This window comes from Archocentrus centrarchus, chromosome 13 (assembly GCF_007364275.1).
Source record: "Archocentrus centrarchus isolate MPI-CPG fArcCen1 chromosome 13, fArcCen1, whole genome shotgun sequence".
NCBI classification, from domain to species: Eukaryota; Metazoa; Chordata; class Actinopteri; order Cichliformes; family Cichlidae; genus Archocentrus; species Archocentrus centrarchus.
The window spans coordinates 16,967,970-16,995,137 of record NC_044358.1 but is presented as its reverse complement, the minus strand read 5'-3'; the positions used below and the strand labels follow the sequence as shown (position 1 = coordinate 16,995,137).

The following is a 27,168-nucleotide window of genomic DNA, read 5'->3' as shown; positions in this document are numbered from 1 at the left end:
TCCCATTACGTTTTCAATTTCATACTAAATTATAATTTTAATAGGTCTCCTATCTGCATCTATAATGAATGAATGAAATAAAATAAAAAATTAAGATGTTAAAAATACTAAATTTCTTTGAACAGCCTTCTTTGCCCTTCTAGAAATAAACTGTCACTCATTTATTAGATTTCCACTAAGGGGCCATTAAGAATCATGTATTTATGATTTATAATGTGAATACATTAGTATGCTGTGTGATCTAGATACACTTTGACAGTTTATCAGTGTATAGTTGTAAATTAAAACTTCACAAAGATATTATCTGATGCACAGGGTGAATGACCTGAAAGCATTCTTCCTCATCACAGTTTCAAAGCTGTGGTTCCTCTTGTACCCAGACGGTTCAGCCAGCGATCTCAGACATCCTCCAGAGGTTGTTTTTGAGGTCTTGTAATCATTTCGCCTCGTTATTTTACACTGCCAACTGCTGCTGGTCTCTCCGCTCTGCATGCCCACCTCATCTCCTTTCTCCTCCCCTTCCATCTCCAAACAAGTACACTTTCTCCCCGCTCTTATGCACATTCCGAGTCGTAGTCGCAGCAAGCTGATCAGTCCTGTTACCCCCCCCAGAGGAACGCATGAGTAGGAGGAGGAGGAGGAGGAGGGGGGGTGATGGCAGGCTTGCCAGAGTAAGTCTATGTGCACATGTGTGCCTCTGTGAGGGGTCGTCCAACTTTGTTTTTGTCCAACTTGCTGCTTCTATCTTGCCATGATTTCAGTGACACTGTTGAGGAAACACACACAACTCTTTTCTACTCTGCAGGTAAGAGTCGCCTTCCACGAGTTTATGACTGAGGAAAACAGTGACTGTCAGCTTCACTATTTTCTAATCATTGTCGGCTGAGTCGTGCGTTACACTCTATGTTGTTTCTAAATACTATTTAAGGCGTTTCTCTTTCTCTTCAAAAATCTCCAAGACTGCATGCTCTTTTCACTTTTTTGAAATGGTCTTGCCATGTCAGTCAACACACTGAGTCTATTTTCCCTCTGTGACTTCTTCCCTTCATTTAAATCAGCCCTGCATTCATCTGAGGATAATGAGACCTTCTTTGCATAGCGCTTTTTTTTAAAAAAGCGGTTTCTTGGACGGTACCCTAATCCTCTGTACACTTTATATTCACCATGTAGGGACAGGTTGTACTGCAGACCCTATACAGAGCCTATTATGTAACATTGCTGCATGGTTTTCCAGATTCATATGTATAGCAGTCTTCCCAGTTAGATTTTGTCCTTGTCTGAGAGTGCTTTATCTGCTTGTTTTCCAAAGTTTGTGTGCATGTGTGTTTGTGCATGACTGTGTGTCAAGTGTCTCAAGGCCATGTAAAGGCATTGCCAACTGCTGCTTTCTCACAGAAACACCGGGGACCCGCGTGGGCTAAATTACACAAATTAACTTTCAAGTAAATACACGTATCTAAATGATTTTCTAGATAAAAGTCTGGGCTTACATTAATGCTCTGAAGTGTTGTGCTGTTAATACGTGCTGATTGGAGACAGCAGGTCTCCTGTAGGTTATGTTTGTTTAGGAATCTTCCTGGATCATTGCACTGTTGTCCCATTTGAAAAAAGTCATTGGAGTTAAGTCTTTGTGGATGAATGAGATGATAAGCTTGTTTGGAGGCAAAATAAGGAAATTGTTTGCCTTTCCATGCACACTTGGAATGTCTCAGGCTTGTCCAAGGTGCGTTTTAAAGAAGGGCTTAATGAAGGGGTGAGCGGGATGTTAACCACAGTCGGCCATGGACATCCTCTGCCCTGATGAATGGTGGTGTGCGTAATAAATCACCAACTGTGGAATAGCAGTCAGATTCCTCTGTGCGGTGATGTCACCACTATTGGGTGTGAAACAGATCCAGACTTGAACAGCCCAGCCTGAGCCAGATGTTGAGTTTAGTTTCACTCCACACTCTTGGCTGGATGACATGTACTCAGGGCTGTTTAAAGCTAGATTTAGAAGCTTTGTATTATACATATTTATACATGTGTAGTGGGGCTTCGGTAATAACAGGACACAGAGTATGTATCATCTTGGTTTATGTGCACTGTGCTCTGTGATCTTCCATGTGCTTTTTCAGATGAATTACAGCTGATCTTTCACGTGTGTTTGTTTCAGGTTTGTCTGCTTCACAGTTTGAGAATCTTGGATGAAAAATGGCCGTCCGATACATCAAGCTCAAGTACCTGTGGATTTATGTTTTGAATTATGAAACACTATAGTAAAACAAAAATGGAGATTCCATCAGAGGTGAATTTGGAGCAACCTCAGTCTTGGACGGTTTTCGGATTGCACAAAGTGCCGTTTTGCACAGGAGACTCATCCACACAAAGTGCTGCTATCTCAGCTAACGGCTCACTCGACCACAGAGGGCATGATTTTTTCTCTAAAGCCCAAAGCGCACTCTTCACACATGAAAACATTGACTCTGTGGAGAGCGTGTGTTTTCAGGAGCCTGAAGAAAGGTCAGTCATCCCCGGAGAAGCGTCTCTGGATACAGCTCAGCTTCTTGAACTAAAAATTGTTGCTGTATCCCACAGGTCAAATCAGGACGGCCGCGTTCCACCTCATGTTCCTGAAGCAGAAGACCAGTCAGGCCACGCTGTTCAGAATCATCCTCATCAGACGCTGGATTTAAACTGTGAATATCTGAAAACAGACCGAAAGAATTTGGACCCAATTCCTACCGCTGAGGTCCCTGCAGCTGTTCCTGAGTGTGGCCGGAGAGTTCTGGATCTGCCGCACATTGTGAAGCACAAACAGAGTTCCATTACCTTCTCAGACTACACCTGCCCCACCGGAGGCAGCAGCTATGCTTTTGTCAATGAGAGCTCTGATGATGGAGGCTCATCACAGGAGGGGGAGAAGGAGGACAACAATGGTCATCCTGATGGTGATGATGATGATGATGATGATGATGACAATGACGATGTGTTTCTGGAGCTACCTCACAGTCGAGATCTCGACGTCTGCCTCAAACAAAGGAGCACAGGCAAAGACAAAGAGAACAAGAAAAGTTGCATGAGTGCACAAGCAGGAAACAATTACATGCCGAGAAGCTGCAGTTATGAGGCAGAGGGGGAAACCAGCAGTGAGAAGGTACATTTAAAAGTATTCTGTGTTGCAGTATTGCAGTATTAATCAATTAATAACATAAAAAAACACAAGTTATTTTTGATTGCACAACCTCATATTTGTTTCATTGATCAGTTTAGATGTTTCTGGAGCAACAGAAAAGAAACTGGAAATGGGTCAGAGTTAGCCTAAAGCATTTTTTATTTTTTTGGCAAATCTGATAAAAGTCACAATAGTACATTCATCTCTAAATGCTGGCTCAGTGCTGTGCCAAATTCACCCTGTAGCTGAATTTGGCACATGTGAAATGTTGTCCAACGTGTGCTAAAAATGGTGAATTGTGTCACAAAGTGACACTCGGAGGGAAATAAAATATTGTGTTGTAGACTATGATATTTTAAAAAAGGGGGAAAGGATATACCGATAATGTAGTTACATTCCCAGATCTGAATTCATGTGATATTTCCATGATTTGTCTGTTTGCTCCACTGAAGGAAAAGCTGTACTGAATCAGCACATATCTGTGAGGTAGCTATCATGACACTGAGAGATAATGTGCAGTTGCTGTGAGCATGTGGGAGGACAGACTCCACATTTGTGGAGTACAAAGCTGTTTGCGGTTCTTTCTTTTCACTCCATCAGCAGGCAGCAGCATTTTGCTAGGCCGTATTAGCCTGCTGTTACTGAGCTTTCTGCCTCATCTTTGTCCAAAGCTGTCACTAATCTTTATTGCCCTATTAAAACACCCATCTTCTAATCCATTAAATATGTATCCCACTACAGCTGAGGGGAACATATCCAATTTCACATAGCTGTCATGCTTTTTTAAACAGTCTATCTAAGCAGGGCAGAGTGAAGTGCGAGTGGCCTGTTGGTTGGGTAAGATGTTGTAATGCCAGGTTGTTTTGGAGAAGACTGGAGGAATGCAGGGAATCCAGGGAGTCTGTTATAAATATTATTAAAGGACAACAGCAAATGTTTCTCGTGCTATCGCACCACAAACTGTGTTATCTTATGGCAGGCTGTGATGAGATGGTTACTGTAAGCTAAGCATGGGATTTTCTACTTTTAAGCAACTAGTTGTTTGAATAAGTGTTGAAAGTGAATAATAACAGAATAATAAGCGGATATCATCGTTTGAGACTCGATTTCAAACTCTTTGCACAATAAGAACGCTGGACTGATTGAATCATTTAAACATCTCACTGTTGAATGCCCGAGATGATGATTCAAGTTAGTTAGTCAAGTCACCTTGAAGTGATAGATTATTACTGAAATTTCACACAGTTGCAGTAGTTAAAATGAACCATTTGAGGGCACCATTTGCATGAAGCTGACACTCTGGTAGCTCACAACTCCCCCTTCACTTCAACTCATTATGCTCAACTGTAACTTAATGCCTCTAAAATGACACATTTCTTCACTTATCTTTCCCCCTCTACAGATATGGCTATGGCTGTGTTCATGGGGTATTTTCCAGCACAGGATATTAGGAATGTAATTTATTCTTCCAAGCTGCCAGGTAGCTGTTGCCCTTTCACATGACCGGCTGCTACATTTGGATACCTCCATGGTGATCTCTGACACTCACTGTGGGTGGCGCAGACTAGGCAGCGAGCCCAGAGCTCACACTCTTAACTCCTCATTTCCATGTCAAAGCCGCTATGCTGGGGTTTACAATGTGGCCAATTTACGCTGATAAAGTTATACTCGGCTCACATGTTGTTGTCCCCGGATGATAACGTTAATGCATTTATCTAAAGGACTGACTCATACCAGCTCAGTTGCTGTGGTGTGAGGGCTTTACACAGTTGTCAGGTCGGGATTGAAGGGAAAGGCACGAGGAGATGAATCAAGGGTAGTGTCTCACTTGAGCGTCAAGTCTCCTCTGGAATTTGTCTCATTCTAAGTAGAAGTGGCCACATTCCGGAGCAGCACCTTGTGGGGATGTCACTAAACAGAGGCAGTGTGTGAGTGTGTTGCAGATTTTGGCTCAAGTTTATGCCAGAATGAGGCATCTGGTTCTTGCATTTGTGTTTGCCTGACACCCAGGGTTAATTAGCAGTCCACCTCACAAGATCTTCAGCTTCTTTTTCTTCTGCATTTTTTTTTTTCCTGTCACCTGCCCGACTAATATCTTTATAAAAATGATGGTATTTCAGCTTTTTAACTCTCGATGTAAAGAGTTCAAATACTGAGCACTGCGCTGGGGCTTCAGTTCAGATCTTAAAGCGAATGGTCTCCTCACCCTGACTTCAAAACAGTCTGGTCTTAACGTTGTTGCGCAAATATGCACTGAGGTCTCATTTAATTTCATGTTTTTAAGTTCACCAAATATTTTTTGGATCACTTTGTATATTTTTTTACTGTTATATTGCCAATCATATATTCCCATCCTTACACAGCTTACCACAAGGCTGAGTTTTAATTCCAGTCTGAGATGAATTTTGAGATCTTCATAAATACTCATAAATATCAAATAACACACTCTGAAATAACAGAAACCATGAACAAGTGAATAAGAAATTATTATATTAAAGGTTAGTACAGTATAAAAGATAGAAACTAATGAGCCTAATGTTAAAGCCTAATGTGACCTGATCCTGAAAGCCTATTTCAGTGGTCATAACAGAATAGATAGTAGAATTTATTCAATCTGCAGTGTCATCTAATATGTTTTCACTATATTCAAAACCTTTTGCTTCCATGATTTTTAAAAACACAAACAGGAAAATGCCGTCTTTTCGATCTTCAGCATACCTCAGAAACACAAACAGAAGCTGACACAGGAACATGTGTATTCTTGAATTTCAAATATTCTGATAAAGCTTGCATAAAAAGGAAAACTCAAGCACAGATTCATCATTATTGTTCACATCTTACTTTTTTACAGCGGTGGTCCTGTGGTTCATCCACCACAGGACAGAGTTTGGTTTCTGTTAGAGAATTCCTTTTATTTGTAAAGCAGACGTGGAGGATTGAGCAGTCTGAACATACTGATCCAGTGTCAAACCTTTTACACTCCCCCAATCAGTCATGGAAGAAAGACCGAGCGGAGAAAGGACACTTTATTTTTTCCTCTTTGGTGACCCCTGAGGACCCCTCGGGCGTCAGAGGTCAGCGGGGGATTGGCCAGATTTAGGTCATTCCTCTGGGATTGAGTGGAAGGAAGCACTTTCTTCCAGTGGTGGGTCAGTCAGCTGACCGTGACTGGTAAGCAGGCTGAAAGGTGTCTCATTCCTCAAGCCATCACAATTTAGGAAGAATGCAATATAAGGTTGTAATATGATTTAAATGTACTGCTACATTGAGATTGATTTGCAGGAAAGCTGTTTATAGTCAAAACAGGAGAAAGGCATATTATTGTTATTATTAATGTTACCCCTACTGTTATTATTACTTACCTCAGTGCCACAGCATTTATAGAGATGGATTAATAAGTATGAATTAGTGGCAAACTGGCTTTAAAGTAGATAAGATAGCTTATATTTATTCTATTCATTGGGTTTTCCTTCTTTCTTTTTTTTCCCAAACATTTAAAAAGAAAGGCCTTCTGACTGGAAATGTACCCTTTTCCAAAGCGTTGTCGGGATTTCCCTAACAGAATACTCATTCAGGAAAGCCATCTCTAATGCTGGAGAAAATGACTTGTTTACAGAAAGCTCAGTCACGCGTTTTAGTTTAACTTCCAGGGTATTGCCTGATGGTTTTGTGGAGGTGGTTGATGATCACCACCTCTGCACGTTTAACTGTAAACTGGAGTCGATCAACATTCATTCAGAAAGAGAAAGTCACGGGCATCACTATCTGTAACCATCTGTGATTCTGAGGAAACAAAGCCTGGAATTAGGATTGTCACACACTCTTACCTCTTGTTTTAATCCAAATCTAAGCAACAAAGTATCTGGGAAGGAGCTGAGATGACAAAGTATTAACAAGTTTCAAGTTTCAAAGCAGCCTTGGTACATTCACCTCACACAAAAACACGGCTGTACTGGATAAACTGAGAGTGAATCTTTCTTGATCTGAACTCAATTTCCAGTTCTTTGTACTGGAATACAGTTTCAACAGACTTCCTGCAGTATATATCTGTCTGTCAGCCTCCCAAAAACTGTTACTACTGTGAATTTTGCATTGATCCACAAGAAAATCCATGCTTTCATACTGGGGTTCTTGAAAAGGGTATGCACGAGTGCTGTTGAATTTGAGCTTTCCCAGGGATACGCAAGGAAAACACACAATGATATCTGCTCGGAGTACAGAACAGCAATGATAATTTGTGCCTTGGTAACTGAAGTGTATCCAGCTGATTTATGAGGATGGACCTCCAGAAGCACAGACGCAGCTCCTGTCTGTGTGAGGAGGGTCTATTTATATACACACTGTGTGTCTGGGGAGAGGTGAAAGCCAGTCCAGGGTGCTCCATCATGCCTTGTATGACACACATGTCTGTAACCCTGCACTTCTGCTCTTTCATTCTGAGGATATCACATTTCCATGCACGGATGGCAGCAAAGCAGCGCTCTGATGTAGCATCTGCAATTTACAAGATGCTTTTTTTGGGTTTGTCTGTAACTCTTTTCACGTTTACGGGGACGTGTTAAATTGACAGATGTTCACACCTTACCTCAAAGCTGGCATGTGTCAAACTGAACTAAGAAATGGATGGACAGTTAAAACTTGCAAGAATTAGGATGCAAATATTTTGTGAAAAGTCTATTAAAATACTTGTAGCAATACTAAAGATGAATTAATAAAGAAAATAAGTCACAACTATTTCAAAAATGCCCAATTTTGGGAAACTAAAGAAAAAAGATTTAAAAAAGAAAATTGCAAACAGCTCCTGATAGTTTGGGATTCTACAGTATGTTTGCATATAGACTCAGTCTTTACCTGAATATTATATAATGGCACTGATCGCTTGTCTTCTCTTATCTGAGTTTCCCTGATTACCCACAGGAGTCTCCACAGGTCAAATCTCCCTGGTCGGAGTCAATAACTCAGCTGATGAGGAAACTAGACCAGCTTAATCTGGACATAGAGGAGGCTCTGAGTGCAAGGTCGTCCCCCTCCAACACACCCTGCACCACCCGCAAGAAACAGGTTAGTGTCTGTTTGCACAGCTTGACATCATAGCTATAATTAGCAATGAGTCTTGTATTTTGATCCCCATGCAGAATTGACAGTACGTATTACTGTATGTGTTATAAAGCAGCATGCAGACTGCAGCACTTTCACCTTCAGCACCTTGTGATGTGTGAAGTGCCGCAGTTTGTGCGTCTACATTCCCGTCAGGTCCACGCTGCGTACTTGGTCACACTTTTTAAATTTCTGTAAATCAGTTTAGCTTGCTCTGAATGGAGAAAAAAAAAAATCCCAAAAGATTATTTGGACCTGTAAGTAACAGGTGTTCAAATTTTTATGTCCTGGTGTCATTTTTAAAGTGTTACACATTAGGTTAGAATTCAGATGGGCTCTTAAATAGGAATAATCCATAAACCCAGTGTGTGGAGGGAGCTATAATGTGGTGCGTGGCTTGTAAGACATGGTAATAAAGCCTGTGACACTATGGGCTTTGTTACACTGTCTAGAAGTATCTCTGTGCCTCTTAGTCTGTTTAATCGCGTAGGTCTGCAGCTCTTACATATGATACTGGAATCTACAGTGCTTTAGCACGATAAGAGCGTTGCAGCAGGAACAGGCTGCTATTGTACGTTTGACAACGCAACTGCGACCGTGCAACTGTTTTCTAAAAAGGGCCCTTCTCATGGTGGCGTGTTTCATGAAATATCCCACAAGAGTTAGCATTCATGAACAAAAGTGCTCTTTTGGGCTCCATATGTATGCACCACACAGAGGAGCTGTTGTGTTGGAAGGGAGTTTGTATGATCTGGTTCATTAGGAATGGCTGCGAGAGGCTTACATGCCTCACAGGCATCTGCATAACCATCCCAGGCATTCACTTTTACTTGCTTTAAATAATGACAGGCAACTGGGCAAGAAGACAAGACATCTTTACTGGGATATTTGACAAGGTCATACTCTGCCCCCTCAAAAGAAGATGCACACATACAGGCTCCTTTGTGTGCTTCTGTCAAGCTGAATTGAGAGTGGAGATTTCACTTCCCCAGACGCCGACCATAGCCTCTTGTTTTCTTTTCCCGTGGCCGCCGTTGAGCCCATCCTGTCCTTTTCTGTTTGACCAAATAGCGTTATTGGCAGTCTGCTGTTGTGTTGTTGTTGCAGTGGGATGGTGGATTTTCAAAGTCCACGTTAAACCGAACCCTGAATGACCAAGTTCTCCAAAGACCAGAGAGAGAGGAACGTCAGAGCCGAGAGAGGTCTTCTACTCCTCGCAGCTCCTCAATAGGAACAAGAGCAAGAACCAAGAAGACGGTGAGTTTTTCTAAGAATCACAGCTTCCTGTGAGCACCAGACAGTTTCTCTGAGCCAGTGAGAGCTTACAGTATGCAGAGCAGGACATGCAAAGTTCCTGTCTTCAGCTGAGAATTCTTCTCTTTCTGTTCCCATCTATAAATAAATGAAAATATAATTGGACCTTTTTAGTTTTTATCTGCTTTGCCAGTGACAGTTGACCCAAGGCAGTAGCTTTTTAGGTTGTCTGCCTGTCCACACACCTCTTTTGGTGAATGTGACAGCTTAGGAACGCTGAAACGTTTTAAAGTCGTCATTGGGATTTTGATTTCAAACATTCAGGTAGTCAAAGGTCATATTTCAATGTCAGTGTAACCTCACCAATCGCCAACATTCAGAAATGAAAAATAAGCAAGTAAATCCCCATAAACTCTCTTTTAAATTACCCAACTTTACAGTAGATATAAACTTATTTACAGCTTAGTACAATTCCAGATTTTCACAATTGTTTAGATGCTTTTGTATAAAGGCTTAAAGTGGGGGTTAGCACTAAGAGACATTAGGGGGTCGGCAGTTTTTCCCTCATTCTGTTTTGAGCCTGTTTTTCATTTTCACTCAATTTACAAACATATTTGGTGTCACAGTCAATTATACAAGTGCTTTGCCAATGGAAGAGATTCACAGCAAAGTGGTGACAGAAAGTGAATGACATTTGGTGACTTAAATCAACTATGGACAAAATAAGCACAGGTAACACAAAGTGGGCGGGGCCTGAGATAAACCTTTCTCAACTTCCGGGGGGCGATTGACACGATTATCAATGACAGCTCAGGATACCATTGATTGGCATATGACCTGGTAGTAAATATATTAGAGACTTACCTAGGTAACCTGAGCCCCAAATGTCCACGAGCAGCCACATGTTAACTTCAGAGCAATGCGTGAACTCCAGTGTGGATGCAGCTTTAATGGCGTGTCCACACAGGAGACGAGTGAGACGAGTGTCATGGTCTCTGTGTCTAGGACCCAGGGTTTTGAAATGCCTTTTTATTGTAGCTCCTGGTTTGTTTCTTTATATTTATATTCCTAGGGTTTGGTTCTGGTTCTTGGTTCCCCATTTGAGTTATCTACCCATTCAGTTGTGTTTCCTGTTCTGCTTGAGTTGATAGGTTATGTTCATTCATGTGTATTGTATTTGTTGTATTTCTCAGTGTGCCCGCCTCCCTGTCTTGTGTCAAGTCTGCATTTCTGTTTCTGTGTCCACTTCCTGTTTTATTTTGCCATGTGCTTTGTGTTCAGTTTTGCTTCCCTTGACTCGTTAGTTAGATTTGGTTCACCTGTTGTCCCCTGCTGTTGACACTCTCCCTGATTACCTTATGTTTGTATATACTGTCTGTGTCCTCCTCTGGGTTTTTGATGTGTCCTCGTCTTTGGCTCCCCTCACGCTATGTTCCCTGGCTCTATTTTCCCATGATTCCCTTGCATTTCCTAGTTTCCTAGTTAGTGTATTTCTGGCTCCAGTCCAGTCTGTTTGTATCTAGTGTATTTGTCCCTGTAAGTACCAGCAATAAGCTGAGTTTCAGTTCAGTCCTCATTTCCCGAGTCTTGCACTGGGGTCCTAATCCTGCCTGCCACACAGCCGTTCATGACACAGAACGTTAATGAAACTTTATTAGTAAATTTACAGTACAGAATGGCATAGTATAAATACAAACTACACTTAGACAAGAACAGACAGGCTTGAAAATCAAACAAATAAATCAAAATTAGGTTTAAGCAAAAATGAAAACATGCGCAATTATGTTTTTAAAAATATATGACTAAATAAGGTCTGTCTGTCTGTGTTGGCCCTGCGACAGACTGGCAACTTGTCCAGGGTGTACCCCGCCTTTCGCCCAGTGGCAGCTGGGATAGGCTCACTTTAAGTCACAGATTGCCATTGAGTTTCTGTGGACTCTGGTCCCCGCACGGCAGCATTGCGAATGTCTGCAAGTTGGCTGCCTGCAGACATTTGAAGCTCCTGTTGCCTAGGTCATATGTCAGTGTTCATGGGCTCTTTTTTTTTTTTTTTTTTTTTAGCCGCTTCAGTTACTTTTCTTGAAGTTGAGAAGTTAATCTCAGCACCCACCCGCTTTGCATTGACAGTGTTATTTTTTTTCTTTTCAGTAGTTGCTCGAAGTCACCGAATGTCAAGGAGTTTCTACGGTCTCTGGTTGCCACATCAGAGACCGTTTGGCTGCAGCTTGAAATTCAGCGACTTCAAGCATCAACATATTTTCACCTGCACTGTTAAAATTAAAGTGTGTAGACAAAAAAAGTTCCAAAAGGTAAACATTTTCAGTGTGAATCCATTTAAAAGTAAATTCATCATTGGAATTTTGATTTTTTTCATTTCCAATCTGCACATCTTTTCATTCAATTCAGTTCAATTCAGTTTTGTTTATATAGCACCAAATCACAACAAACAGTCGCCTCAAGAGGCATTACATTGTAAGGTAAAGACAGTAATTACAGAGAAAACCCAACAGTCAAAACGACCCCCTATGAGCAGCACTTGGTAACAGTGAGAAGGAAAAACTCCCTTTTAACAGGAAGAAACCTCCAGCAGAAACAGGCTCAGGGAGGGGGGGTCATCTGCTGAGACCGGTTGGGGCTGAGGGGAGAGAGACAAAAGACACACTGTGGAAGAGAGCCAGAGATTAATAATAACTAATGATTAAATGCAGAGTGGGGTATAAACAGAGTAAAAAGAGGTGAATGAAAAAAATACTCAGTGCATCACGGGAACCCCCCAGCAGCCTAGGTACGAGGTTCATCTGTCTACACATCTGTAAATACTTAAGGCTTGGATTTGAAATAAGGTCCGTCAAACATTCTTAGAGAGGCATGACTCACTTCTTATGGGCAAAGCATTTGAGTATTTAGAAACCACTGAAACTGAAAGATTACCAGAATATAAAGGGGGGTGGTAAAAAAACAAACTATTAATATCCAGTCAAATTCCCCAAATACACATTTTCAGTATCACTTTGTGACATCTTCTTACATTATGACAGTAGTTCTATGGAAAGATTTAGCTGCAACAGGAAACCACAGCCTGGATTTTGTTGTCACTAAACAAAATAGATCATTTTGTTCAGGGTCTCTGGGCACTTCAGATGAAATAAGACTGGTTCTCAGAATAGATGGCACCTGTCTATTCTGTGAAACCCATGAGTACCTCTTGGAAATGATGGCAGCATGGGTTAAAACTTGGTGCCAGAACAGCTGCATATGTTCACATATTTTACAGACAGGGGTGTTTTGGCTGCAGTGTAACCCTAAGGATAATGAGTTCATGTCGTTCTTCAGTGATGAAATGGTTTAGGCTGTTCAAGAGGTCTGTCCAGTGGTCACTACACACCATATCTGTAATGCTATCTCTCCATGAGCGAGTAAACAAGCTCATTTTTGCAAATGCCACACGATCGCACATGTCGAGAGGTTTTTCTTCTTTGGCTCCCTTACACGAGAGCTCTAAGGTCCATATGAACTTTCTGACAGGCGGGAGTGAGATTGCGATGAGGTCTGAATCACAGTCTTGGAGTCAAAGAGTAAACTAGCTAAATGTGTGAGATAAAACGTGCTGCTGGAATTGGTAATTGCAGCTTAACTTACAGATGTTTTATGAAACATCTGGTAAAGGTTTATGACACCTGGATGACAAACTTTGACTCGCCTACATCTGTAACATCTCTGAACACTGGAATGCAGTTCATATCTTCCTCCTTATCTGAGCTGGAATGCCTCAGATGTGGATGAAGATTGTGCCTTGTTGGAGGGAGATGCTCATTCTTATAATTACATGATGGCAACAAGATGTTTTGCACATGTATAGCCAAAATATTCCTCTCGTGGAATTTTTTAAAAAGTTTTTATTCATTAATAATGTCATACAAATGTTTAGTCTCTTGTCATAAAAAAATCAATTTCTATGAATAGTTAGTCATTTGATTTACAAAAGTTAAAGGGACACATCTCTTTCATCCTTTTTTCTCTAAACATGCTTTTCTAATTTGATCAGTCCGCTGGACTTATGTCTAAATTGCATTGAACTCAATGTTCATTTGAATCACAGTGCAGCTCCACTCTGTGCACAGGTGCACCGTTTACTTCCTGCATTTTCCTGGGTTCTGTACTATGAAGCAAATTCAGCATAGGCGCAATATCTTTCTGTGATCTGGCATAACTTATCCTAACATCGGGCTAAGCGGTCACATGACGGTGGTTATCAGCTCGATAAATCAACCCAGGGTTTCTCAATCTAGCTACAAGCACGTTCACATTAAAGGGGGGGTGATGCTAGCAGCACCTGACCATCACAAACATGAATTAGTCTTCTGGCTTCAGAGCAGCTGATGGAAAAACACATAATACAGACTAAAAGTAACAGCTGCTGTGGACAAAGCAGCAGAGTGTGTGAGAGGAAGCACCGCACAGTAGTTTAATATTAAAGCACCGTGTGAATATGAGTGCATTGTAAGCCCTATGGTCGGTAAGACTGGAAAAGACCCACTATAGTAATAAAGTCCAACATCTCTGAAGCTCTGAAGGAAAGCCACCAAAAATGCTGAGTAAGTTAATAGAGTTTCGCAGCTCTGTCATTAAGACACAGGGAAGTTGGATAGTTTGAATATACAAGATTTATTCAAGGTTTAAAATGTAAAACTTAACTGTGGACAGTGATGCTGTTCCAGCTGTTTTCACCTCATGGCAGGCTTGAGCCTTGGTAGCTCCTGGGTTGTTCCTAAACATCCTAACAATTTCTGCTCACCTGAGGATGACTGTTTGGCCTTCTTCCCAAACTCGGCAAAGTGGTGACACATCCGAACAACTTATACACAGTTGTAAGAACTGATGATCTTGGAATCTGCAGTTGTTTAGAAATGGATCAAAGAGACCTTCCCAGTTTTTGTAAATCTACAGTTCTCCTTAGATCTTCACTGAGTTCCTTGGACGTTCCCATTGTTCTGAGTATTGGTCAGTCTAATAAGTGCTATCAAAGAAATTGCTTTAATGCTGTAATCAATTATGATCACTAACGAGAAGTTAATAGGCCTTGGCCTTGTAAGGTTAAAAGACATTGTAGAAGCTTCAGCACCACTTATTACACTTGTGCGTGTGTATATATTTGAGCCTGTACGTATACTTCTGACCCTGTGTGGTTTAAAAAAAAAGTCCAAAATAAATTCAAACTTGTGCACCCAATTCTTGTTTGTAAAGTCATTGAAAATGTATGCTGTACGTTCCACCCTGGAAAAACAACAGTTCAAAGAAATCATTAAAAGCCCCCAAAATACCATAACATCCATGCCCATAATGAGCGCATGTAAACTGACTACAGCTGTATATCCTAAAAAGTACCTATACTACTCGTGTTTGTAGTAGTTGTCTTTACCTTGCTGTTCTGCACAGGTTTGTTTGAGGCCGGCTCTTTTCTGTGATTGGTGAATAGAGACGTATTTGGGTTGAGGTCCCCTACTTTAATTGCTGTTGACAGAGATGGGCAGACAGAGGACATGCTGGTCTTTCATTCAGACTGACTGGTCCCCTAACTGCCCTGTTGACTTGTCATGTGTGTTGAGACAGCATCTATCATTCACCCACACAGACTTGTCCATCCATATAAACATCCTTGTCGGTGCAAGCGAAGGGAAGTTTTCCCTCTGAAAACAGCCATGAAAAGGGACTCTGTGCTTCTTCTCTTTTTAGGATGTCATATTTTCTGACCTGTAACCTTTGGCGTGTGTTTGCGATTGGCCTGAATTTGGCGATGTGTGTTTTAAGTGGGCCAGATCTCAAGATAACTCGGGATGAAATACTTTTCCGCGGCTATGGAGACAGAGAGAATGATTGATGCGCTCATGTCTTTGAAACCTCGTCAAATTGGTACGTCTCCTCTGGGGCTCAGCATCTGGTTTTTGGAGTGTTCATTTCTGAAACTGGGTCTAAAGCTGGCCCATTGAGACTTACTTATCAGGGCCGCATTTACAGAAAATTTCTCGCCGGTACAGAGATAAGGACTCTCTTCATGTCTGTACATTAAAACGCTCTTTTTAGTGTTTGGATATGTGATGAAATTCTGTCAGACTGTGCCAAATCTCACAGTCAGTAATGAGGGATACATCAGTGGCTATACCTCATAGTTTGAAGAGGCCCCACTCCACTCGTCTATGTTTAAACAGAGATAAAAATATACGTATAAGGGTATGAGTCATACTTTCATGACTTGTTTTTGAATTTGATTCTCAAAGAGAGTTGGATTTTTGTGCCTGGGGGGGGGGACTGAGTGGTTGAGTCTGCTAACCCTGGGTAATTCCCCCTCCCCCTTCCAGAAACTTGTTAGACATTACTCCCCTACTTTCTGTTTACTTGTAAATAAAAAATGTACTGCTGACTGCCTGCTGTCCTCTGACCTCATTTGCCATACTGCCTTAAAGTGTAAATGACTATCTAACAAAGACAGCAAAGTGAACACCACGTTTAGTGGGCCGCTCATCCAGACTAGAGCTAAAATGCAAGTTTGCAGTTTAAATCTTTGCCGATATGTTGATAGAAGATCCAAATAGTGCCCTGTGGGCTTCTTCCATGTTGACAGTCATAATGGAGAATCAGCAGTTTTATAAAAAGGCATCTTGGGACTATATACAGCATTTTGTCTGTGCCATGAAGAAATGTGGAAACAGGGCAGACAATCAAACCAGTGCCCCCCCCGCCTCCAAAGGGAAAAGGAAGAGAGAGATCCTGTCCAATCCAGAGCAGGAACATTTTTCAGTCCCTTGACCTTTAAAGTCAGTAGTAGTGTTTCATTAACTTCAAAAATAGCCATTAATAAAAAATTATAAAGAATATGCTGATCTGCTTCGTTTTGCAGTGACACGTACACCGGCACCTCATTTCCACACATTTCCCAATACTTAGTGTATTCCAAAGAAACAATTCAGTAACTGGTAGTTTTTCTTTGGCCTTTTTGGGAACAGCAGGCCGATGAGTGTCTCATCACATCTCATTTTAAAAGGAATAAGTTAATATTCAATAATGCAGGAAGACTGTTCTGGGTGTTTCTGAAGGATTTTCATTGCAAAAAATGTGGATCGCTGTACATGGCTGCCAAAGTGGAGCTGCTGTGGTGACAATATTCATTTATGGTCGTTACTCACATTCTTTTCTTCCAGTGGTCCTGCTACAGTGACCGATATTTTAATGTTTTCTGTCTTGCAGATGTTCAGTAAGGTGACCAATGCAGCATGTGCAGGTAAGAGAATATTTCTGTTTTTGCATTTTAGTTCTTTTTTTGTTTTGTTTTGTTTTTCAGGATTTTTTTTAGATGCAGAGTGCTTTTATTGTTTCTCAAAAGTTAACACGATCACCTCACATAAGAGTTTGGATCTCTGATCCTCAGTGTTGATTTAACGTCCACAAACACGCGTGCCATGTTGGAGAGTCGTCTTGTTAGTGGCTACTCGTCCAAACAAAGATGCATGCTGGGAGAGCATGCGACCATAAAAAGCTGGTGGAGAAAATGGCTGGGCATATCTGAAAGCAGTGGGGAATAAATGCATATTAGAAAGCTCAATAAACATTGCTTGCACCTGCATATTTAGTCAGAATTACAATGAAAGTAATGGTAATTATATTTATTTAGCTATGAGCTTTAGCTATGGAATTAAATAGGCAGGTTAATGCACATTACTGCTGAATTTTTTATGCGCTTCAGCCTGAAGTTACTTCCAGTGATGGAGATACTTGCTCAGTCATGAAATAATGATTAATATGCAACACAGATAGATGGAGAAAGATGTAAGGAAGGCAGGACAATGTTGTGTAGTATTGTGGTAATATTTACAGTAATGCACTATGTTGGACTGGTTACATCTAGGGTACTGTTAGAAGGTTTCCTCAGAGGTAGCAGACATCAATTTATATTTAAGGTCATGATGTTGATTAGATTCACTCTACCTTTTTATACCAGCTTTATAGTGTCAGCATGTACACAAAGAAAAATGTGTACAGGAGCTCACAAAACAAATTATTCTGACTTATACCCCCAGGTATAATGGAACTGAATAGAATTGTCAAGTCAGTGCACACTTGGAACTGACTTGACAGTTGCAGTGTCCTGTTTTTGCTCGTCTGAACTCAATTATTGCTCCATGATTTTTAGTCGGAGGGGAAGCAGATCATATCCATTTCTGTTCCCCGTGCAGTGAAACTACCGCTACGAATGCTGTAAGAAAAGGATATGACGCTGACACTCAAAGAATTTAAAAGCATAAAACCACGAAACTTTAAATTTTGATGCCTTGAAACTTTATGCCTGGATCATAAAGTGTTTGAGGAATCTTCAGTCTTGGTCCACAGCCAGCGTACCATCATTGAACTCGTGCTGTCTTGTGTGGCATGTTATAAAAAATAAAAAAAAATCTCTGCGCACTCTGATGCTGCATTGTCCTCTGGCTCACATGGTGACATTCCTCAGCCTTCAGACAATAAGACTGATGGCCACAGGTGGCAGCTCCCTCCCTCCCAACTGTGTCTCAAGAATGTCCAAATGCACAGACTCTTGTTTTATGGGCCTTTTATACATTGGTCACATGGCGGTTAAAATTAGGCAGCATGCCAGATCATTGTTTCTGTTTTGCTGTGAGGAAATATTTGGCCTAGTGTGATGTAGGCCTTGGGGGGCAGCTGCAGGATTTGGGTAGATGCCATTTTAGACTCAGATTGCACTCTCACATGACCTCAGTTGTACACGATTGTGCCACACAAGTGGACGTTATGGTCTGGAAAGATTCCATGTCACTTTTATGAAGCAGATAACTGATGTGCGGTCTGCTGGTGTGAATGAGATATGTGCTCTGACTGATTCTTGGAAACTGAGAGTGAGTGAGTCAGTCAGCACTGGTAAGAGATTCCCACCAAATCATTTCTGATGAAAAGTTTCCATAAAATTTAAAGTTGGATATTTTGGCTGAAATAAATCAGACCACAGGCAATGTCCCCATCTGCTTTATTTATCAAAAAGCAGATGAAATCTACAAATGGTTTCAACCTGAGTCAAATGATGAAATGCAGATGAATTGGAGAATGATAATCTCCTTAAAAAGACAAATGTACCAGATAGTCAGACTCATTAGGTGTGATTTTTGCCTGGTTGTATTTTGCAGCTGGGCTGCAGGAACCTCTTTTAACACATGAATATGAGAAGGCCAGATGGTTCTCCGTATAGACTGTAACAGCACTGTCCACCTCATTACACTGACACTGTCCAGAAGAGGCTCATTTTCTGGCTCCATTTGCAAAATTGCAAATCATCAGTGTGCCTTTATTACACTTATTCACACAACTTGTACACAAACACGCCCAAATTTTCACGTAAGATGATACATTGCATGTTTGGTTTCTGTAAATTATGTTATTGTAATATTTTTTTAATTGATTTTTAGTAACAAAAGTGTGGAAAAAAAATAGTTCTTTAGTCAACCGGGTGGTCAGTGTGTTGTTTCCAAATAGCACAGTTTTTACTGGATGCTGTTGAACACTGAACTTCATGTTTGTCAGTTAGAAATGAGCAGAAAGCTGAAATTAAAAAAAAAAAAAAGGTTCCTCCTACTTGTTGTTGTTTATTTTGAGATCATGTTGTAAGTAATTTATGGAAAAACACTCAACCTTTTAACCTTCTTGACTTGTGGTTTTGTTTTTTACTGATTGGGAGAAAAAAAAAAAAAAACAATACCCAGAGCTTCATTCAAAACCACATATGGAAACACTCAGAGAAGATTTGGTCTATGGAGGGGGGGGGGGGGTTAATACTGCCTTAGAAATGTTTATTTTCTCAAAGTCTTGCTCAACATTTATAGAACTTTTTTTAAGCCTTGCATAGATGATGAGTAAAAAGTACCTAATTCCCTCTCACACAGGGTAATTTGTATGGAAATCTAATCCCTCTGGTGTGTTAAATTGCTGTGTGGAAATGAATGGCTTCCTCTGGTGAGAGGAGGCAACTATGTTCATCCCCAAAAACACTGCTGCCTGACTGATATTAATCATAGATTTAATGAATCTTCAGTGACACTGATGCTGAAAGCTGCGTATCCAGCCAGGTTTCTGCCAGAGATACAGGACAGATAAGCAGAGTGAAGCTGCCTTTATCTGTCTTGACTAAAAAGAATTATTTAGTTTCAGCGCAGAGTTTAGAAAAGCAGAAACGATAAAAGGCTCCAAGAAACTCTGCGACTTTAAAGTTGCATAAGTAAGTGGTCTTTTGCGTTATGATAAACATCGTGTTACTCAAACAGCAGTTTGAGAGAAAAATCACACAAATGTGGCTTAAAAAGCACACTGTGGCCCAGAACTGTCAGGCTGAGGCTTCCCTCTGAAACTCTCATGTACACAGATCCTCTCTCTGAATAAATATGCTAATCTACTTTCAATGTGGAAATCTCTTGCTGCTGATTGTGATAAAAACAAAGGGGAAACAAAGGGGGAGCGGGGTACATCCTTACTGATTCCACAGGAATCAAAGTAATAAGTTGCAGCAATGTGCTGCTAATCAAATGCACTTGATTAACTGATCGTCAGCAAGTGTGAGCACCTCTATTAAAGCAGAAGTTCTGGCAGTCTGCTGCAGAATTTAGGTGTGTGTGTTTATCACAACATCACAACCTTCCTGGGAGTGGGCGCCCCAAAAATTCACCCCCGAGCTCAGACTGTGCAATGCTCAGAGAAACTGTGAAAACCCAAGAGCTACTTTTCAGACTCTACAGGCTGCAGTTAGCATGTCAAATGTTGAAGTTCATGACAGCACAATGAGAAAAAGACTGAACAGGTAGTATGGCTTGTCTAAAACCTCTTCTCTCTAAAAACATGGCAGCGCGGCTTAGGTTTGCAAAATGGCCTCTGAACAAACTACAGGAGTTCTGCAACAATGTCCTCTGGACAGACATGAACAAAGTGGAGATGTTAGGCCGAAATGCACAGCACCATATTTAGCAAAAACCAAATGGAGCACATCAGTACAAACACCTCATACCAGGTATGAGGCACAGTGGTGGAGGGGTGATGATTTGGGCTTGTTTTGCAGCTGCAGAACGTGGGCTCGTTGCAGTCATTTAGTTGACCATGAACTCCTCTGTGAACCAAAGTATTCTAGAGTCAGATGTGAGGCCGTCTGTCTGACAGCTAAAACTTGGCCAAAACTCATGCAACAGGGCAGTGACCCCAAACGCAGCAAATCTACAACAGAACGACTGAAAAAGAAAAGAATCAAAGTGCTGCAACGGCCCAGTCAAAGGCCCGACCTCTGCATAAATGAATGCCTGCAAACCTCAATGAACTGAATCAATGTTGTAAAGAAGAGTTCCTCCACAGTGATGTGAGAGACAAATAAAGTCAGACATAAAATGATTACATCAAGTTATTGCTGCTAAAGGTAGTTCTTCAAGCTACTAAATCATGGGGTTTATGGATGTTTCTCACAGAACTGCATAAAGTCTTGTGAAAAATAAAGTATTCGTATGACTGTAAGTAGAAGCAGTGAAGCATAACTTTGAGAAGATTCTCTGCACACTGAATTGCAGCTCATAGAGACTCTATTTGTCTGCAAGAGGGGAATGTATCAACCTTAACAGGAAATTTCTTTATCAAGGAAATGACCAACCTCTATCCATCAGTCTGTTTTCAATAACTGCTCGTCCAGCTAGGTTTGCAGGGGAGCTGGAGCCTATCCCAGCTGAGAGTGTCCCATCACAGGGCTAACACAAAGCCAAACATTCATGCTCATATGACTTGACAAAGAGAATGACACGTATAGATGGTAGATTAAATCTGTCTTGCTAAAATGCTTTTCACCATTTTTTTTCTGCAAGCATGTCATAGTCCCATCCTTCTTCCTATGAAGTCATTCGCTCATGATTGCGAGTGAATTGCAGCGGGATTGTAAAATCCACAGTAACAGAGCCAGTCGCTCACTTTGTGTAACAGAGCCTGGGTGTTTTTGATCAGACTGTAAAAATTGTATTTATTTATATGAAACATCATCACAGATGTTTTCTCTAGTCCATTGTTAACAGTGTAAAACTAAAATGGCAATGTTGACTTCCCTGGACAGTTCCCCTTGGCACAAAGGCAAGTTTAATCAGGCCCTGATGATTGGGATTAATTGCACAGTAGAACTAGAACCATTTACCAGCCTTACTCATGATTCCCACAGTGAAACTGGCCAACATGAGAATCCTGCTCACTGTGAAATGACTCCTCTGTTGAGCCGTATGTATACACTGCTATTATAAATCACCAGTCCAGCTATAGATGGTGCACCAGTGGGTATTATATAATGTCCACGGCTACTAATGCAATAAAGCAGGGTTGCTGTTTTTTTTGACTCGTGCATATTCCTCAGCTGTTCTTCCTCAGTGTCACCCAGGGTCACAGCCTTCTGGTGGAGACTGGCTGTGACCTCAGACAGCTGCAGTCCCTCTCCGTTTCTCTCTCTGGAGGCCAGTTAGAGGCTATAATATACACATCACAGGAGCATCATGGAAACATGTGAGGAGTAGATGACGTAGCCTGACACCTACGCAGTTCTAATCAGAACATATACAAGCAGAGTGGGCTGGTGGGGTTAATATTGAAATCAGATGTATGTTTTAAGCTGTAAGAAGGAGTAATTACTCTGTTATTCTTTGCTATGGTCTGACCTCATACTCTTTTCATAACAAAGCCCAAATTTAGCTAAGTGTCACATTGTTCCCTGGGGAAGAACAAGGAATGGGTCATTTTGAAGGAACTCTAGTCATCTGCACTAGTCCTGTTTGCCTTAAATTGTTATTGTAGAGCATAAATAAACTCCAGTACAAATACAAAAAAAATGTGGACATCCACAGGAGTTTGTGGAGCCTCTGGAAAAAAAAAAAATCATGAGCATGAATACTATTATAGCTACAGTGTTGTGAAAAAGTATTTTCCCCTTTCCTGATTTCTTATTTATTTTTTTGCATATTTGTCAAACTTGGATGTTCAGATCTTCAAACTAATTTTAGTTCAAGGTAAAGATAACCAGAGTAAATGCAACTGCCCACTAAACCTGTTGTGCTTCATGTCACTGTGGAGGAATTTCGGCTCGCTCTTCTTTGCAGAATTGTTTTAATGAAGCCACATTAGAGGGTTTTCTAGCCTGAACGGCCTGTTTAAGGCCTGGTCCTTCTTCCTTTAGGGGCTGCCACAGCTGAACATCTGCTTCCATTTGACCCAATCCCTAGTATCCTCTTCTCCCACACCAACCCTCTCCATCTGCATGTTTGTGGTCTTCCTCTTCTCCTTTTCATATTGTCACCTTCCTAAAATAATGGCCTATGTCATTTGCTGACAATTATTTTGCCTAAATCATAATTTCTTCAATATTTGGTTCAGTTTTTTGTGTCTTTTGAAAAATGACTTAGGCCATTATTCTAAGAGGGTGTTGATATTCAACATCCTTCCAATATTTCCACAATTGCAACTCTGCACATGTCCAAACATCTCAACTCAACGTTCCACTTGGTGGTCCGGAGGAGTGCTGCTCAGGCAGACCTCCAAAAACACCTACAGCTTTGAAAATGATGTTGAATTGAAGGAACATTTAGCTCTGCCTCTTGGGATGGAAACAGCAGTGGCTAATAACCATGACTGGCTTTGAAGGGGACAATCCCATGGCAGAGGAGGTCATTGAGTTATGAGCATACTCCACCCAGGCCAGGTATGAGCTCTATATAGTCTGGTTGGTGGAAGTCACACACCAGAGAGCAGCCTCCCATTTCTGGTTCAGTCGCGCCGTCTGGCCGTTGGTCTGTGGATTAAAACAGAGGACAAACTGACCTGAGTGCTGAGGGAGGTGCAAAACTCCTTCCAAACGTGAGACATGAACTGTGGTCCTCAGTCGGAGACAATGTCCTGGAGAATGCCATTGAGCCGGAAGACGTGATCTGTGAGTAGTTGGACCATTTCAAGAGTGGTGAGCAGCTTGCGTAAAGCAATAAGATGAGCAGCTTTGGAGAAGTGGTCAATTATTGTCATGATCGTGGTACCCGAGGAGGATGGCAGCCCAGTGACGAAGTCGATGGAGAGGTGGAACCATGGGCAATCATGTACTGGCAAAGGTCTGAGCAGTCCAGCTGATGGAGTAGAGGATACTTTGTTCCGGGCTAGCATAGTCCTAAAGACCCTGGGATTACAGGTGAATCTCGTTGTGTGAGTCTACTGTAATACTGTGGTGCAAACAGATGATGGGACATAGAAATGGTTCACAGGGCTGAACAGGTGTTTCAGATGGCCGAAGGTTTCTTTAGCTGTAGAGTTCCAAAGAAAAGGGATCTTGGGAGAGGTTAGGGCAGTTAGTGGAGACACCACGGCTATTGTTTCTGATGAAGCGCAGATAAAAATGAGCAAATCCAAAAAGAATTTGCATCTGTTTACAATTGGAGGAAGCTGGCCAATTGATGACTGCTTTTACCTTGACTGGATCCACCCGGATGCTGTTCCGGTCAATGATGTATCCCAGAAAGGACACTGTCTGGACATGAAATTTGCGCTTCTCCCCTTTGACGAACAGATTCTCCCGTAGCCTTTGCCGAGCTTGATGAAGGTGCTCTTGATGTTCCATGATGTTCTTTGAAAAGATCAAAATGTCATCCAGGCAAACAAAAGCAAATCAATTCAGAAAATCCCGGAGGACGTCGTTTACCAGTGTCTGGAAGACAGCTCTAAACGGGAGCTGACGGGACTCCCTGGCTGGTGCAACGATCTGGTGATGACTGAGAGTTTCCTTCAGCTTAAGCACCCACTTCATTAGCGCACACGAGAAACAGGTGAGTGATGAGCAGCCAGCAGCAGGTGAGTCACGGACCAGCGGGTGGGGCGACCAGGAGAGACCCGCCTCTGCACACAGGTAAACAATCCCTCGAGACACCTGCACTAAACACACACCACGTAGGAAATGGCTAAATACATGGAAGCAAAACAAAACAAAAAAGCAAGCCAATCAGGAGACCACGACACTCCCTCTTTTATGTTTCTCTAAATCTATTTATACCTAATGTCTCGGAGTGGAGAGGAATGGTAAAAATGGGGAGGTACTACCTCTACCCCCCCTTGCTTGTTTGTGGGGAAAATTCTGAGCTCTGATTTGCAGAGACATCATCAAACTTAAATAACTCAGCCCTACCTAGAATAGAATAGAATAGAATAGAATGCCTTTATTGTCATTATACAGGATGTACAATGAGATTGGAGGGCCACTCCTGTTCAGTGCCATGTAACAGAAAATCAAACTCTCTAAATGAAAATAAAAATATTATAAAAATATTATAATCTAGTATAATCAATATGATCAAGAGATATACAGAAAATAAACAATGTGTAAAATATACAAAAAATAGAATGTATAAAAATATATACATACATACCTACATTGGTGCATCTGTACATTGTAAGAAAGTAAATGTGTGTATATATATAATAATGAAGATGATGAATATTGCACTTGGTGAATGAATATTGCACTAGTGAATGAATACTGGATGTTACACAATATAGGAATGTTATATATTGTTCAGTATGAATGATATAATATTGCACAGAGATGTGGGTGTTGCACAGTTACAGTGGGTGAGTGTGTGAGTTCAGGGTGGTGATTGCTCTGGCGACCTGTGTGGTGGCTTTGGTATAATAAAGAAAAAGCAACATAACAAAAATTTTTTGCACCACAGTGATTGAATTTTCTGCTTTTCTTATTCGTTTCTAATGGACAGAGGTGGAGTTAGTGAAACAGTTTGATTTAAACCTACAGGAAAATTAATTTTCATGAAATTGTGCCATTATTTTCACTCCCCTCTGCCTGTTTCCCAACAGGTGCCAGATCAGTGACATCATACTCTAAATTTACAAGTAGATAGATGCGGCTCAGACTATAAAGACTCCTGCTGGCATGACAAATGCATGAAAAATTCCACACATGGAAAGATGGAAAACGACTTGTGGTTTCCTGAGTGCAGAGGCCAGCTTGGCAGTTTCACAGGGAGAGCGAGGGTGGGGGTGGGGGTGGGGGGTTTGTAGTATTTCTGGACTTTTCTTTGTATATACAGTAATTTGTCAAGGTTGTGAAAACATTACAGAACAGCGTGGTTAACAAGGTCTAAAAGCTTTTAAAGTTTTTACTGCAGTTTCAACATTTTCATTGCAATTATTTTAGCAATCATATATACAATAGCGCATAATATCATTTAATAATGCCTTCAAGGCCCTTACACTGAATGAGATCATCGTCTTCTACAATTTCCATGATCACGAGGCACAATTTATTGTCGAGTATAAATCATCTGGTTTGATCCTGTCATTGTGCATTGTGTGTGTTCACAGAGCTGTTTGAACAGAAACTATCTCCCAAGTTTATGTCCTTCAATGAGCGGAAATGGGTTTATTGTTCTCATTCCCAATTGCACCTACGCTGCCAATTAGAGAAAAAAGCAGCCAATAAATCCTTTAGGGATCAACTTCCCCAAAAAGACCAAGGTGAGAGAGCTTTGTGTGTGTGTCGGTGCGTGCGTGCGTTGAGGAAATTCAGGCCTGGGATTTGTAAAATAAGTGGAAGGCGACATGGGCAGCCGTGTCAGGACGCAGGCCAGTTTCGCAAGGGCTGACATTGTGTGTGTGCATGCATGTGTGTGTGTGTGTGTGTGTGTGTGTGTGTGTGTGTGTGTGTGTGTGTGTGTGTGTGTGTGTGTGTGTGAGACAACACAAAAGCTCCCAGGTTGGTCGAGCACTCAGCTGCCAACTGAGAAGAAAGGCAGAAAGAAGATTTAGGAAGTAATGAGCCAGGAAAAGCCACACCACTCCAGGGTCCCACACCAGGATGTTTGTGACTAAACAGACAACCGGCTCCTGTCCTTGTATCTCCTTTTGTGCGTAAATGTTTACCATTCTACTAGAAATGAATCCAAACAATAACTCCTTCCTCATCCAAAGCTTTATCGAATCTGCTGCTCCACTTTGTACCTCGGTGTTCCTGCAAACACGCACACACTCAGCTTCCAAGCCAAGAACATTTCCTCAGGGCCAGTTCAGATACAATAACTTCATTGGCTCTCGCAGTGGCCTCCCAGATTTCCCACATAAACCGCCGAGATTCCAGATGTTGCAGGGAGGCAAAAAGTCTGCTCCTCCGCTGGGCCTCCAGCCCTTGTCTTTGCATCCTCAGGTTGGCCAATCGTGTGGCACATTTCACATCCAACACTGTGTGTTTTTGCACTGAAGCAAAGCTGCGGGCACCCATGCTACTGCAGATTTACATAGCTGTGTGCACTTCCACCTGTATCCAGATAACAAAAAAGCAGCGTGGTCTCAAAAGAAGCTCTGTGCTGGGGCAGTGTAGCACTGCAGCTTTCTTGTGGTTTCAAACCTGATTAAACAATTTGGCTCAGTAATCAAAGAGCAATCGTAGGCTGGAGCAGAGCAGACTTCCTGCATCCTCTCTGCGCTCTGTATCACCGGCTTTAAAACTTAAGGGCCCAGCAGGACTTGTTTGTGTCTCAGCGTGAAAACAATACCTGCACTGTATTTCCAGCTTATCGTGGTTGATGAGCCGAGCAGAATTTTTGGCAACAGGCGAA

General features: G+C 41.5%; 1 protein-coding gene across 1 annotated transcript in view; it reads left to right on the top strand.

Annotated features, from left to right (window-relative positions):
- The first annotated feature begins 676 nt into the window (after positions 1-676).
- stard13b (StAR related lipid transfer domain containing 13b) overlaps positions 677-27,168 on the top strand; it is a 62,601-nt gene continuing 36,109 nt past the window's right edge. The window contains exons 1-5 of the mRNA XM_030744568.1: positions 677-805; positions 2,156-3,136; positions 8,072-8,215; positions 9,359-9,508; positions 16,748-16,781. Of these exons, the coding sequence (XP_030600428.1) occupies positions 2,246-3,136; positions 8,072-8,215; positions 9,359-9,508; positions 16,748-16,781 (1,219 nt within the window). The 5' untranslated portion in view covers positions 677-805; positions 2,156-2,245. The remainder of the gene's footprint in view (positions 806-2,155; positions 3,137-8,071; positions 8,216-9,358; positions 9,509-16,747; positions 16,782-27,168) is intronic.